The sequence below is a fragment of the Vespa velutina genome, chromosome 2, assembly GCF_912470025.1.
Source record: "Vespa velutina chromosome 2, iVesVel2.1, whole genome shotgun sequence".
In the NCBI taxonomy this organism is placed as follows: Eukaryota; Metazoa; Arthropoda; class Insecta; order Hymenoptera; family Vespidae; genus Vespa; species Vespa velutina.
This window is the reverse complement of record NC_062189.1, coordinates 19,173,446-19,188,894: the sequence shown is the minus strand read 5'-3', so window position 1 is coordinate 19,188,894 and position 15,449 is coordinate 19,173,446. Positions and strand designations below refer to the sequence as shown.

Here is a 15,449-nt window from a genome sequence, read left to right as displayed (position 1 = left end):
ACATTATGAATTTATAATCATTTAATTTGAAAAATCTCATATAATACTATACATATAATTACATACAATCTCTCTGTGAATTTTTTTTTATTGTATATTTACATATTTACAAACTATTATTTATATTTATATTTTTTAGTTCTAACCATTTTATCTGTGGGTGTCGTAATATCTTTTGTGATGATATTTTGTCTAAGAGATTAATCTGTAAAATAAATAAATGATAGTGTCATTTAATTTATATAATTAGAATATCATTATAAAATGATAAAAAAATCTTCATTTTCAAATACTACTTAATAATTTTTAAATAAATTTAATCGAACTTTTTCACTATATTAAATAAATCATTATATTTTCTGTTAATTGAAATAAGAAGAAAGAATTTTAAATAGAAAATTTACCTGTTTCCTAACATAAATTAATAGTTTTTCTATAACCTCTGGATTATTGCATTCTAAATTGAAAAATGTTTCCCATAATGCGCGTGCTAGTACTTTGTCATCAGACATTAAACCTTCATCATAAGCAAGTATAGCTGCATTGAATTGGTATGATAATTCTACCTTTTGTTCTTTTCTGATACTTGGATTAATTTTCTAAGAATAGAATATGTTTGAATAATCAATTTAAAATACATATTGCAAATCATATTTTACAAATCAAATAATAATTGAGCAAAAATATTAATATTATACAATTCAAATGTTTTTGACATAAAAACTAGATTAGATCTAGTTTTTATATAGATTAAATCTTTATAGAAGGAATTTATTGTTTCGAAATATATAAATGATAAAAGGAATATGTGCATATACACTTACTTCTAACATTTTTGATCTTATTTCTATATCATCCCACATTGCTTCTACTAAGGCATTTCTAGCTAGTTTACCATATTTTCCTTCTGCCATAAGACGTACCATCAACATCCATACATGTAATTCTGTTATTAAGAACCATGAAAAAAATGTATCAGCCATGTTAAAATCTGTTTAACAAATAACAGATTAGTCATACACAATTGTTAAAAGATCTTGGATGTTTATGCAAAATTATATATATTTATTACATATATGCACACATATATATATATATATATATGTATATGTATATATGTACATGTATGTATGTCAATAATTAAAAATAATAAACATACCTTTATAAAATGTAGAATAATCAATTTTATCTACAATATATTCATATTCTGAGTAGGCATGTGTTTTTATTTTCTAGGAATAGTAAAATTTACAATTCACATAAATTTAATAGTAAATAATCTTTCTGTAATAATCATAATTTTAATATACTACAATTTTATAAATGTTATAAATCTCTGTATAAGATATTAAATTTATAGGAATTAAAATATATTAATGTTACTAATGAATAATGTTACTTACAGCTCCTTCAAAATCAATGAATTTTAATTTTTCTAATATCCATTTGAACGTACTATTTGATTTCACTTTTTCAATGGCAGAAGTTTTAACAGTAGTCGTTGTATGAATAATTCTAGTTGCAGACCATTGCAATGTGCGTGCAAATGATCCATGATTCCAAAGTTTAATATTATCACATTGTATATACTTTCTATTTGTCAGTAGAGGTACTATGCACTAATCATTTGTTTTGTTAATATAATTATATATTTATACATATTTATGTATATACACACATACGTATAACTGGCATGATGTAATTTAAAATACTCATATAATGTAAAAAAAACTTACTATAAATTCCATAAATAAAAATTATAAACTCTATTGGGATTAGATTGGAATCTATTGATAATAAATAATAACTCACCTTTATAGACGAAAACGCCCTACTATGTTGCATTTTATTTTATTTATTTAAATGAAAAATCTTTAAAATGTTTTATTCGTTTTGTCATTGAAAAATAATCAAACTCGTAGAATTTGTACGTACGTATGACTAAAGTGCTGCTCGTAAAAGTTTTGCCAAACGGTGAACACAAGAACTTCTACTGAAAATGGAGGTCACCCGATGATCGAATCCACAGATCGTGAGACCACATTTAGATATAATTTCTTTGCTATTTTCGCACGGAGCCGGTTGTTAATCCTCAACACAGGTAAATATGCTTCTTCTTTGACTAAACAAAACGGAAATCATTGAATGGAAATTGATTTTCTTGTTGTAAAATGCAGGAGAGACAGTACACATTAGCTATTCTTCTTCATCCTTATATCAATGAAAGACTATCGTATTTTCTCGTCTTTTTTTTTTTGTACTTAATAATTAATCGCAGAAATATAATTCAATAAAAATGTAATTATATGTGATGTTTTAATTAGATAACATTTACAATATGCATTTTTGATATGCTTTGTATTCTTTAAATATCATTGACTAAATATTTATAATATATAACAAATTTTAATGCATTTAAGTTGTAAAAATATATTATAAATTATAATATGTCATTATAAACATGTATGAATTAAATTTATCATTAAATTTTATCTATAATAGGATTTATCTGAATTAGAATATACTTAAAAGAAATTTATATATTATTCTAAGCTCATATTGGAATAATAAATATAAATCACATATTTCTTAGTAGCTTATTATATTAAATAAATATATTAAATTCAAATACTGATAGATATTTGTATAAGATTATATATTATTATTTGCAAACTTTATTTAAAAATTAGAAATATATTGTTCTTTTTTCTATAAACTTTTGGAGCACATCAATTGGAATAAAAATATTTCTTTTCTTTCTTTTTTTTTTTTTTTTTCTTTTTTTTTTTTCTTTTTTTTCCATTAATATGAGCATTAACTTTTATCGTTGTAAAGCCTCATTTTAATAATTCAATTTCATTTATTTTCAGGAAATGAAGTCAATGAAAGCAAAGTCTAAAAATAAAAAAAATAGTACGAAATTTGGAAAAATTAAATTTGGTACAAAAGAAACAAGTAATGTGATTACACCGGATTTATCAGCTTTAAGAAAACCAATTGATATAAGTGTCTCAAGATTGTCACAAGTTAGCAAACTTCTTGAAAGCGGTAGTGATGAGGTTAAAGCAATTTTAGCTTATGAATGCGATATTGTGTATGAGTGCCGTGTTTGTCGTAGTTTATTTAGAAGCCTTGTTAATTTCATTTCTCACAAAAGAGTATACTGTAAAGAAAAATTTAATATCACTTTAAATAAAAATACCCTCACCAATGATGATGAGGTTAGTGCATTAGTGATATATCTTTCTGTTTACTAGTAATTTAACTAATAAAGTCAATGTCAATATCCGATAAAACTTATAGGCATATACCAAAGGTTCGTTTATACGTTTACATATACCGGAACAGGAGGTAGTGAAAGAAAATTGTAATAACGATAGAATTCTTAGAAGTCAAGCAAATAAAGAAGAACAGAAAAAAGATCTTACTACTATAATAGATATGCTTCAAAGAAAGCAAAGATTATGTGATAATTATAATTTACAAGAAATGAAACTTAATAAGAATTATGACAACTCTAACATCCTGTATTCAAATAAAGTTAACGCACAATATGAAATTGATAAACCAGAAATTTCCATTGTTTATCAAAATGATTTAAATGAAACAAAGGTAAGGTTTAATTTAGCCATAATTAAATATACTTTGTATTATTAATAATAATTTACTTTCTTCTTGCTTATATGGGAAATACATCAGGTGTGGATTCTACACACTATAATAAGAGAAAGAGTTTATATAAATATATGCCTAATGTGACTTTATATTTGTATTAAATTATAATACTGTTATCACTAATAGTTTTCATTTTTAGACAGTAAACTTACAAACTATGCTAAATCAAAATATTGGAATATTAGGACCCAATGGACAACTTTTAGAAAAAAAGGATGTATACGAAGATAATCATTTGATTCCATCTTTGGCAAATGAAGAATATAACGAATTTGGCATTGACCAACTGTCTACTACAAATTTGATTTGTTCTATATGTGGGTAAATTTTTTACTTATTAAATCATTTGTATTTTTGCTTAATTAAATTGTATTTATCAGATATTAATATATGTACAATTATATGTAGGCAATGCGAAGTTTTCCACCAAAAAGACCTTAACATTTCATATGAAAACATTACATACATCTCATCGTATATGTTATCCATGTCCTTGCTGTCCGAGTACATTTGTGAATACATGGAGTGTATATCGCCATCTCTTTAAAAGTATTTAAAACATAATATATTTGTAGTGTTTTACTTTTTCTTGTAAATTAATAATTAATAAACTGCACGTGTAAATATTTTTTGCAGTTCACAGAATGTCAAATGAACAAGTACGAAAGTTGAGAATACAGATTCAAGAGAAAGCATTTCGTAAGGAAATAACACACGCAGATGATACAGAGCAAGATAATGCAGTTAGCAAACCTATTGAAGTTATAGACTTAAACGGATCCAATGAAACTCGCGTACGTAATTTTATAATCTAGTATTTATATTTAATGTTCTTTTTATCTAAATATTTATGAAAATATTTGAGTCTTCAGATTTTTATATTTACTGGAATATTATATTTTAGGAATGGATGAATCATTTGGAAACCGATTCAGAGATTCAAAGATGCGGCGGATGTGGCAAAAAATTTGATAGGAAAGCTGCTTTATTTTCGCATTCGCAACATTGTCAAAGGCGAATTGCTGCATATAACGAAACTATAATTAAAGAAAAGAAAACTCCAAAAGGTTCTCCAGAAACAACGACGAACAGTAATACCATATTTATCGTCCCGGTCATTGCAGAAAATTCTCCTGATATAACAGAATTAAATGAAACATCTATTCGTGTAGAAAACATAACTACCCTAACAGATGCAGACTGGGATATGATTGGCAATGAGCACTCTAATGATAGTGAAAGTACTGATATAGTTAGTGTATCATCACAAATAAATGTTTCCCAAAATCAAGAATCATTTAATAAAAACATAAACAAAGATTCATCTCCGTCCAATAATACTTTGGATAATCCTGAAATTGTATATACATCTGAAACAGTTGCTCTAAAGAATGGAAGTAAAAAAAGGAAAGTAGTGATAGATAATCAGTTGAAGGTATTAAATGATATTATAGGTGAGTATATTTTTTTGTATCTATAAATTTATGTGTATGAACTTTAAGCTTACTATAGAATATTTATGTAAATTATTTAATTATTTATTAAATATATATTAGGTGGACCGGAAAGTAATATCGTGTCTGTGCATGTCGATATTTGATTGTGATTAAAAATAAAAACTTGTTAAAAATTTATTCGTTTGAATTTAATTTAAGAAAGCGACATTACTTTCCAGTCCACTTAATATTATATATATATATATATATATATATATATATATATATATATATATATATATAATATGTATTATTATAGGAACAAATTCGAATAATTCAAGTAATAATATTAGCTCAACTTTGAATTCATCTACTGATGTAAGAAACCAACTTGATCAAACAACAATAATGGAAAATAAAATAGCTACCATAGCAAATCTTCGAAAGTTACAGTGCCTTCCATGTAAAAGGAAATTTACATCAATGACGAATTTACGTAGACATATGGCCATTCATATTGGTTGGAATCGATATCGTTGCAAGCTATGTAACTTTAAATGCTTTGTAAAATATGACTGTGTTGCTCATTGTAATAAAATGCATAACGCTCAAAATAATCGTACAGTTATAACAGATATGGTTGTAGAAATACCACAGAATCAGTATACATGCAATGAAGATATTGTCATTGATGTAACTAATATGGAAGAAAATGTAAATGAATTTAAATCAGTTAGTTCTTCCAACTCTTTAGATCGCTCTAAAACAAAGAATGTGACTGTGGATAAAAATCATAAGAATGTAGTAAATACAAATGTTGACAATATAAAAGCTAGTACTAAAGAAGTACCTTGCTCCAGTGATAAAGATGATAGCGTTTCTATTACAATCAACAATGAAAACAACAACACTTCGAACTTTAGTAAAAACAGTGAAAACAATCATACCCGAACGCTGGACAGTGATCCTGATCTTAAAAGAATGGTTATGGAGGTCATTTTTGGCACGCCTGATGAATGTTCCTCAAAACAGCTGGAATCAGAAACATCAAGCTTTACAAATGATACAAACTCTGATAAAAAAACTGATAGCAATGAAAGTAAAACAGACTGTGAAACTAAAGATTGGAATGATTCTAATTCTTCAATATCATCAGGTAGTTTAAAACCCCAACGTCCTATACGTAATCGTGTAAAACCAGTGAATAAAGATTTCATTTATGATCTAAAGGAAGCGGCTTTTCGCAAAGAAACTGTAATTTCTAAGGGGACGTCGTATAAAACATTAAATAAAAAATCTTTCCTTCGTTTAAACAATGGAGAAGAAAATTCAGACATTCCAGTAGAACAATTATCATCAAAAGATTCTATTGTGCCACTGGTAGTACCATTCGAACAAGATAATAACGCAGATAGATCAGAGATTAAAACAAAATCAGCAAATTCTAAATCTACTACAATGAAAATTTCACGTGTGCCACATATTACACAGCAAGATGGAATCACAATAATGGAAGAAAAATAAAAATAAATTTGAATGTTTTCACACATTTAAATGAATTTCATCGATATCATATTTTAATTTAAAATTATATCATATTTTCGTAATTTATCAAAGTATATTAAATTTATTAACATTCAAATATTAACTTATAAGAAATAACAGATAAATTTGGCACATAGCGACATATGCAAAATAGCACAAGCATTGCAAAAAGTACTGTTTTATGTTTAATTATTGTAAGTATCAACATATAACATTAAATAATGTGTGGCAATTAGCAATATTGTATAAAATTACATTTAGTGAAAGCAACTTTAAATTTTGGAAACATACTAAACAAACTAAATAATAAAATATGTAAAGTATATTCATACTTCAAATATAGCATCAAAGATTACGTACAAATGTAAAAGAAAATAAATTTATGTTATAAATAATATATAGTTCTTATTATTGATTTTTTAAATATATATATATATATATATATATATATATATATATATATACACACATGCGCTTACATGTATACAATATTTTCTGATATTTATTTTCATTAAATTTTAAATCTAACAAGACAAAGTTTTTAATTCCCGGCGAAGAAGTCCGCGAGAATGCGTGCGCATTCACGGCTGCGCATAACGGTAACGTGACGAGTTTTCTGATTGGTCGAAGACGCAAGTAGAAGGGATAGCGGCTCGCGTCGTAAAGGGGAATGCTTGCCGGTCGGCGGATTGGCACAAATGCGCGACGAACGGCGCCGAACGCGGATTGAATTTTCGGACATATTAAACGATATTTACGCGCGGGGTTATAGTGTAGTACCAAACGCGGCATAAATGCCGCTTGCAAATCATATACGTCCGTGATATTTTTAAGTGAATAATCATCGAAAATAGCGATAGTGTATCGATAGTGTATACGACAAGTGGTATTATCGTGATTGGTGTAAGAAAGAACGCAGAGGACACATCGAGAAAGAGCTGGACCAAACCTCGTAGATTTTTACGTCTCTCTTTCTCTTTCACTCTTTCTCTCTCTCTCTCTCTCTCTCTCTCTCATTCCCTCTCTCTTTCTCTCTCTACTTTCTTAACGTGAGTATAGACTATTCTTTTTTCTTTTATTATATATACATAAGTTATTTTTCGATTGTACTCTCTATTCATTAATTTATTGTCCGAAAAATGAACGCTCTATGTTAAAAGCATTCGTCGATTGCTCTAAGCTAATGTTCTTTTTTCTTTTTTTTTTTTCTTCTTCTTCTTTCCTATCATCGAAAAATACGATTTATTTTAACGTCAAAATTATCAAACATCAAGTTGTACAAAAAACTTTCGTTAATTCGTTAGATTCAGATGAAAGAAATTCATACAACGAAACAATTCGTTGGGCATCCTGTTTATATCAACAAACGTCCATAATTCGAGCGTTTATTAGAATTATCGAAGATCACTTTATTGTTCGTTAACTTATAATTCAGAGATTATTCAGAGATATTAGTTATAACATTATCATCGGAAAATTGAAAGATGTATGATTACGAAATGGAGATTATTTCGTGCTAGTGTACGTGTAGTTTGGTTCGGAAACAAAATAAATAGTTACGGTACTGTGATTCAAGATGCGAACAACGGCGTCATTCCATTTTGGGCGATGTCGTACGCTTTCTTTTGTATCTGTGTGTGTGTGTGTGTGTGTGTGTGTATGGGTTTTTTTTTCTTGTTTGACTTTAATTACAAGAAACGATATTATATGTATGTACACACATCGATCCGTTGAGAAGTGATTGAGAATAACATGTTCAACGTTCACGTAGTTATATTGATACGGCAAAAAAGGCGGGAGAATGTTTACGAACGTTAAGCTACATTTGAATCTTCTTTATTTATTATTTTTCTTCTTTTGATTTTTTTTTTTTTTTTTTTTTTTTGTAAACATTGAAATAAATATTTTTTAAATAATATTATTATCTTATTTCCAAGAGATCGTCCAAAGGAAAATCTTTTTCGTTAGGACAAAATGAATTTTATATAAGTAAGCATTCTCTACGTCCTTGACAAATGAAATACCGTATAGGCATAGGTATGCGTTAACCTATCTTTTTACACGATTGGAAAGTGGATTTTATCCGAAGAGATAGAAAATCTACGAAAATCAATTATAATCCGTTTAAAGGATTTAATTAATACATATTTCATAGAATGCCATTTATTGATTTATTTTTTTTTTTGCCCATGTCGGACGAGAATACATCTTGTTATTCAAAATTATCGCGGCGTATGACATATCTTTGAATTCGATTAATTATTTTTAATACTTTGCAAAAAATTTAGAATTAAAAACGTTGTATTCAATTTAAATATGTATCATGTACGTTGTTTTTAAGATTTCACACATATATATATAAGCCAGTTCTAGTTATTATATTTTTGATGGATAGGGGAACGGAGGAAGTAGATAATAAAAAATTATTTCGCAATTACAATACATATATGGTCGTATTAGCATTCGATATGGCCCTTACAATACGATCTACGATGCAACCTGTTTCTCATACATCAGAATTGTAACTAACACGCGACGCGGAAGGCGTTCTCTTTTAAGGCTTAACGAATGAAGAAAGGTCGAGACATGATTGCGGTATCAACAGTGCGGTTAACTTGTTGCATTTATAGATTAGTAAATCTTATGTATCTTTGAAATTTTTACACGTTTTTATAGCTAAATGTTTAATGGTACGACATGCTTTTTTTCTTTTTACTTTTTTTTTTTTTTTTTTTTTTTTTTTTTTTTTTTGGGAATTCGTGACATTCATTAAAACGAATAAAATTGATTTCGTTTATTTTTAACTTGAAAATAGATTTTGCGGAAAAAAAAGAAAAAAAAAAGGAATTGTAATCACGTTCGAAAATATTTTCGTATAAATCGAATTTCTATACGGATGGCATAGTTACTACGTCTAACAAGTATTATATTGCTGTGTATTAATGTCGAATTAGTAAATGTATGTAATCATGTGCCAGCGACCATTTTAAAAAGAACGGTTTATATTTTTTAGCTGACCACTTCAAGTAAATGTAGCTTAGCTACATGGTTTAAAACGTTGCCTGAACGCGACCGTAATAAGTAGGCTCATTTACTCATCACACGATTTGTCCTCTCCTCTTTTCTCTCTCTCTTTCTCTCTCTCTCTCTCATGTAGGTTATATTAATATTATTATTTTTATGGATAAATTAGTTGTATTAAAGGAAATTGTTATTAGACTTAAATCGTTAAATTCTTCGTTTCTTTCTCTCTCTCTCTCTCTCTCTCTCTCTCTCTCTCTCTCTCTCTCTCTCTCTCTCTCTCTCTCTCTCTCTCTCTCTCTCTCTCTCTCTCTCTCTCTCTCTCTCTCTTTCATTTTGTTTCGTTTTTTCGTTTTTTACGTGAGAATATTTTTTTTTCTTTTTGTGAATATACGAGATAACACGCAATATCGATTTATTTTTTTCTTACGGAATATATTCATCGTTGATTTATGGCACGTGTCTTACGAAATAACGTCAAACCCAAATATTATCGTATAACTGACGAGTCTTACTATTAGAAAACACTTTTTACAATAAGTTTTTTTTTTTTTTTTTTTCTTTTCTTTTCTTTTACAGTGAGTAAAGTATACGTTATGAGAGATTTTCTCTGGTAAATATGAAATTATTGGAAATCTAGGATAGTGAAATGTTGTAGTAACGCCATACGTCGGGAGATTTAATGACAAATCTTATTTGTCCTGATGGAAATTATATTCGACGAGATGTTGTTTCACGTGATGATTGCATAGATGATAACGGTGAGAATGTTGTTTAAATTTTTTTTTTTTTTTTTTTTTTCATATTCTACCACCGTATCATAAATAATGATATTATTTTATTTATAATGCGTATAGGTAAACCAATAGATATTATATCCTTCGAAGAAGAGAATATAAATATTTATAGAAATATCTACGTAGAGAGAATATAATGGGTGTACATTAATTTCGAAGTACTAGACCGGCTGGAGATAAGGTCTAGGTTCATCTGATCGTCGTAAACTTGAAGGTAGTAGTCAAATAGCTTTGCATGTTTGAGTCTCGTGCACCCAACTACATGCAGCATTCTCTTTCGATCGATCTAATCCCTTGTAAATATCGTATTATACTGCTTTCCAGTGTTCTATTACAATCACGCTAGTGCAATTATATATACGTATATATATATATATATATATATATATGATAATAAGACTCGCTGCACAAATATATACGAAACTTTCTATTACATATGTAACGTAGCTTTGATCGTATCGCGTTTATGATTTTATCTCATTGACGTATCTGTGATGACGTTTATTTGAAACTTTTTTTTTTTTCTTTTCCTTTTGAAATATCATTTCAATTAGTGAAAAAAAGATCCAATATATTCGAACACATGTCATTCAATGTCGTTGAAAAGTACCTGCTCGTTATTTTGTTTGTTTTCTTTTTCTTTTTTCCATTTTCCATATTTCTGTAAATAATACGACATTGAAATACCCTTTCACTAGTGGCATGGGGTGCGAAAATCCATCGAACAGAGTCTGTCTTCCAATGTCCAGTTCACCCTAATAGAACTGACACAAGCCAACCCCCATAGTTTCTGAATGTTCACGGACATATGTGGTAGGACACGTAATACACGGGGGCAATGGCATCGTACAGAGCGCATAGCGTACATATTGTCGTTATGGAAACGCCTGTTCACATCACACGAGTTACTTACTTTCCTTTCTCCAAAGAGATGACTTATCGTGCATAATAACTCTTTACTATTGTATTTTCTATTTTTTCTTTTTTTTCCTTTGTTTTCTGTTTTTCCTTGCGTGCGATAAGCAGCTGATTGTTAAGTCACAGTACTTGGAATTATTATTATTATTATTATTTGTGTTTTTTTTTTTTTTTTCTAAATTTAAAACAAATTCTTTTGTTTCATCTTTTTTTTTTTATTTTTTTTTTTTAACTAACGAGAAAAGCATTTAATTTTTGCTATACCAACAATATTTCAGGATCCATTTATCGAAAAGAGATCGACGTTTCTGTCTGTTGTGTGAATGAACTCTAAGCTCCCCTGTAAATTCTGGCTCGCACGTGCGCGGATGCACGCGCAATGGCTGAAGCAGTAAGCTATTATATACGCTCATGGAAACGTTTCTCGTTCTTTACTCTTGAAGAAGATTTAACCGAGCCAAGGGACAAAAGCAAAATGTTTCTCTTCGTGTTCGGCGCAAACGCAAAGAGGAGAATTGCTTTTTCTATTTCTTTCTCTCTTTCTTTTTCTTTTCTTTCTTCTTTTTTTTCTTCTTTTTCTTCTTCCACTTTCTCTTCTTCCTTTATTGGCACCCCTATCACACTAGACCCTTTGAAAATTAATAGAAACACGACGATGAAAGTCACGATATTCATATCCTACACCTTCTTTCTTTCTTTATTTCTTTTTTTTTCTTTTTTTCTTTTTTCTTATTTAGGTATGATTAGGAGGACGTCGATGCGTCCGTCTCGTCTGACTATCGATAATCGAAATTGAATAGTTGGAATATTTACGAGCAATCGTGTTCAGGCATTATCGATCGACTGGTAAACACTAATCGAAAGGAGGAACATTGTTCTTCGCTTTTAGAAAGTCACTCGTCGTCCGTTTCCACTTAAACCTGCGGTTCTACTATAATAAGGAGCTATAGACATAGAGAAAGGGGAAAAATAGAAAGATAGAGATAGAGGTAGAGATTAGAAGGAATACTCTCTATCCTCTTTCTCTTTTACCAGGCGTAACTCGTGAAAGGGGGATTGGAATGATCGGTACGACTGCATGGGCCGAAGAAGAGAAGGCCGATGGGAAAGTCCCGTTAAATGAGGCGCGACGAAGATCCCCATACTACAATGTAGAAAAAAAAAGGAATTAAAAAAAAAAAAAAAAAAAAAAATAAATAAATATATATATATATATACATAAAAAAGAAACCAAAAATCCAAAAAAAAAAAAAAGAAAAGAAAGAGAGAAAGAAAAAAAAGAGTAAGAGAAGTCGAACATTCCTTTGGACGTGCCACCTCCGATCTAATGTTTCCTCCGTAGTTTCTATTTTTAAGCGATAAGTAATTCTATCTTCATCAGTTCGGATATTACAAGGCTATGATTCACGTTCATAAACAGGAACAAATATTTCTTCGGAATAAGATCCCTACGTTTTCATCGAAAGAAGTCTTTTCGATGCTTCGACACACACGGAAACTCGTCAGCTCGTATTCTCATGAGTATCGCGTATATAGGAAGTTTGCAAATCCGCGGCCTTTTTCTCGATCCTCTTCTTCTTTATGGTTAAATGCGTGCCCCAGCGCGAGATCTGCTTTCGCTCGAGAAGCTTCTCCTTCTACTTCTACGTTTACATCTACGTTTACTTATTCTCGGTCACCTTACACTCGGCTGTCCGCTTGTTTAGCCCGTTTAGGTAACTCGAATAAACGGAAGTATACTACTTCCAATTCGAATGGACTTCTTAATCGTTTTAAAGGAGGAAAGGAAAGAGAGAGAGAGAGAGAGAGAGAGAGAGAGAGAGAGAGAGAGAGAGAGACATCCCGAGAGACGTCCTGTTTTCTTTGCATTGCACTTCGTCTTCCATTTGTCTTCCTCTCTCTCTCTCTCTCTCTCTTGCTCTCGATCATAAAAGAAAAAAGAAAAGAAAAGGAAAAAAAAAGAGGCCGACTTCTCTTATCCCGACATCTGCATCACGACCACATTCCTACTGCTGCTGCAGTCAGTAGTCAGCAGCAGGCAGGCAGGCAGGCAGGCAGGCAGGCAGGCAGGCATTGCCTCGGGCATCTCCCGTAAGACTTATTTCCTTTTTTTTATTCCTTTTTTCTTTTTTCTCTTTTCTTTTTCTCTTATTTTCATCGCTCCCATTGCACCTGCTTACATGGACTTGTATTTGTTCAGAGCCGCATCCTTATTATCTTGGCACACGAAAGTATATATCCATCGTTTAACTTAAAAGATAGGGGATGCCAGAGGATCTTTTTTCTTCGAAGAAATTTTACCTGAAGCTTTCCCTGATCACATGAGAAATCAGATAACACGTGAATCCCGTTTGACATATGTTATAATATCTTACCTCCTTGTTCATTCTTACGATATCGCGAGAGATCACGTTTACTATATAAAATTGTAATAGCGATCAAAATGAGAGATTACTTTTTTTCTTTTCTTTTCTTTTCTTTCATTTTGTTTTGTTTTTCTTATTATTGTTATTGTCATTGTTGTTATTGTTTTTTTTTTTCTTTTTCGTCGATTCGCTATGCAACACACGCGATGACAAACATATTATGCAAGGATTAAGAAGGGGGAGAGGAGCAAATTCGCATAGTAAGTTTTATTAATTATAGACCATGATATCTGTTTAATGCCATTGTCTTGTGAGAACGAATGCCATAACTTGGCATGTGCGAGGCGTACGAGTTTTTCCCCTCTCCCATCTCTCAACAACTTACTACTCTTCCATATAAACATACACTGTAGGGATATAAAGCCATCTTCTCTCTCTCTCCACCTTCTTTATTCCTTCCCTCCCTCCCTCTCCCACCTAATCGTTAACGCTCTAACGATACACGAAGTCGACCGTCTTTATCGTCGTCCATTATTTTCAACTACATTTCTTCGACGTATTAACTCACTTTCTCTCTTTTATTTATCATCTCGCAAAGATCATTTTCGAGGGGAAACGAGCCGATCAACGAGAGGTCCCATTCGCGAACGATCATCGCGGGAACGCGAGAGGATAGCAAATTGGCTCGTGCACAATGGCATCGATCAACTTGAACAAATAAAAAGGAGAAAAAAAAAAAAGAAAAAAAAGAAGAAAAAGATAAAAGAAAAAAGAAAGATAAAAACCTAATAATACGATCGAGAAAAGGAGAAAAATGATCTTCGATACCATGGATGAGACACGATGATCTATTTATCTATCTGCGTTCTCACAATTTTCTTCATCTTTATCTTTATCTCTTTCCTCCAGTTTTTACTACGTTTTTTACGGCGAATTCACGATGTAATAACACTCGAGTTTTACCTGCTGATGTTAACCCCGTGACAAGGGTTAACTTCATGAATTTTCTCACTCTCTCATCCTAAATTTTAACTCAAGCTCTCTCTCTCTCTCTCTCTCTCTCTCTCTCTCTCTCTCTCTCTCTCTTTACAAAGAGTAATGAGTAGAGCCAACCAGCCAAGGGTCTTTAGACGTCTATGTTCGTTCTTATGCCACGCATGAGAGAGCGGCTTGTTCTATGTATAACACATACGCAAGAGTAGGTGCATTTAACTCGATGAAAAATTCTATTTAATAACATATATGTATATGTTTTATATATATATATATATATATATATATATATATATATATATATATATATATTTACATGTACACATTATGTATGTTTAGAAAACTTCTGCCTACGAAATTCCAGAGATTCTTATAACGCGATGGTGTAGAACAATTTGCAGAATATAGAGACATCATAGAAAATGATAACTATATGTTATATATATATATATATATCATTTCTTCTTTTTTTATATTGTATAACTTTTTACACGAGTTATAATAAAAAACGTGCAATGCGAGCCATATGTTAAAAAACAAAAAAGAAAAAAAAAAAAAAAGAAAGAAAGGAAGAAAAAAAGAAAATCGATCGATCACAATATGAAAGCGAGTTCGAATCTGTTCAATGGAAAATGAGACTTTGTATGGAATGAGTATAAGACGAAATGTGATTTTTACGATAATGGGACACACCTGTT

At 30.2% G+C, this 15,449-nt stretch overlaps 3 protein-coding genes across 8 annotated transcripts in view; 2 read left to right on the top strand and 1 right to left on the bottom strand.

Moving 5' to 3' along the window:
* Positions 1-27: 27 nt before the first annotated feature.
* Positions 28-2,084, bottom strand: LOC124957777 (ubiquinol-cytochrome-c reductase complex assembly factor 1). Its single transcript, XM_047515081.1, has 6 exons — positions 1,813-2,084; positions 1,404-1,619; positions 1,160-1,232; positions 825-991; positions 405-599; positions 28-205 (listed from the first exon to the last, which is right to left on the bottom strand). The coding sequence occupies exons 1-6, from the start codon at positions 1,843-1,845 to the stop codon at positions 107-109; spliced, it is 783 nt and encodes a 260-aa protein (XP_047371037.1). The 5' UTR covers positions 1,846-2,084; the 3' UTR covers positions 28-106.
* On the top strand, positions 1,964-7,045 carry LOC124957775 (zinc finger protein 800). 2 transcript variants are annotated; one of them, XM_047515074.1, is made up of 9 exons: positions 1,964-2,101; positions 2,871-3,221; positions 3,304-3,612; positions 3,815-3,992; positions 4,084-4,224; positions 4,312-4,469; positions 4,580-4,766; positions 4,848-5,129; positions 5,431-7,045. In XM_047515074.1, exons 2-9 carry the CDS (start codon positions 2,874-2,876, stop codon positions 6,633-6,635), a joined length of 2,808 nt encoding a protein of 935 aa, XP_047371030.1. In that variant the 5' UTR covers positions 1,964-2,101; positions 2,871-2,873; the 3' UTR covers positions 6,636-7,045. The 2 variants fall into 2 exon arrangements, with proteins under 2 accessions (XP_047371030.1, XP_047371029.1); XM_047515073.1 differs by having other exon boundaries at positions 4,580-5,129.
* Positions 7,046-7,332: 287 nt separating this feature from the next.
* LOC124957776 (tetraspanin-1) overlaps positions 7,333-15,449 on the top strand; it is a 30,617-nt gene continuing 22,500 nt past the window's right edge. For all 5 annotated transcript variants that reach the window (XR_007103734.1, XM_047515078.1, XM_047515075.1 and 2 more), the window contains exon 1: positions 7,333-7,705. The gene's annotated coding sequence lies outside the window, so the exon portion shown is untranslated. The remainder of the gene's footprint in view (positions 7,706-15,449) is intronic.

Excerpts from the sequence above, each read along its gene's own strand:
- LOC124957775 (XM_047515073.1), top strand. The coding sequence starts at position 2,874 with ATGAAGTCAATGAAAGCAAAGTCTAAAAATAAAAAAAATAGTACGAAA. Across the intron at positions 3,222-3,303 it reads CCCTCACCAATGATGATGAG|GCATATACCAAAGGTTCGTT; the intron begins GTTAGTGCATTA and ends TAAAACTTATAG. Across the intron at positions 3,613-3,814 it reads ATGATTTAAATGAAACAAAG|ACAGTAAACTTACAAACTAT; the intron begins GTAAGGTTTAAT and ends TTTCATTTTTAG.
- LOC124957777 (XM_047515081.1), bottom strand. The coding sequence starts at position 1,845 with ATGCAACATAGTAGGGCGTTTTCGTCTATAAAG. Across the intron at positions 1,233-1,403 it reads TCATTGATTTTGAAGGAGCT|AAAATAAAAACACATGCCTA; the intron begins GTAAGTAACATT and ends TACTATTCCTAG. Across the intron at positions 206-404 it reads TAATTTATGTTAGGAAACAG|ATTAATCTCTTAGACAAAAT; the intron begins GTAAATTTTCTA and ends TTTATTTTACAG.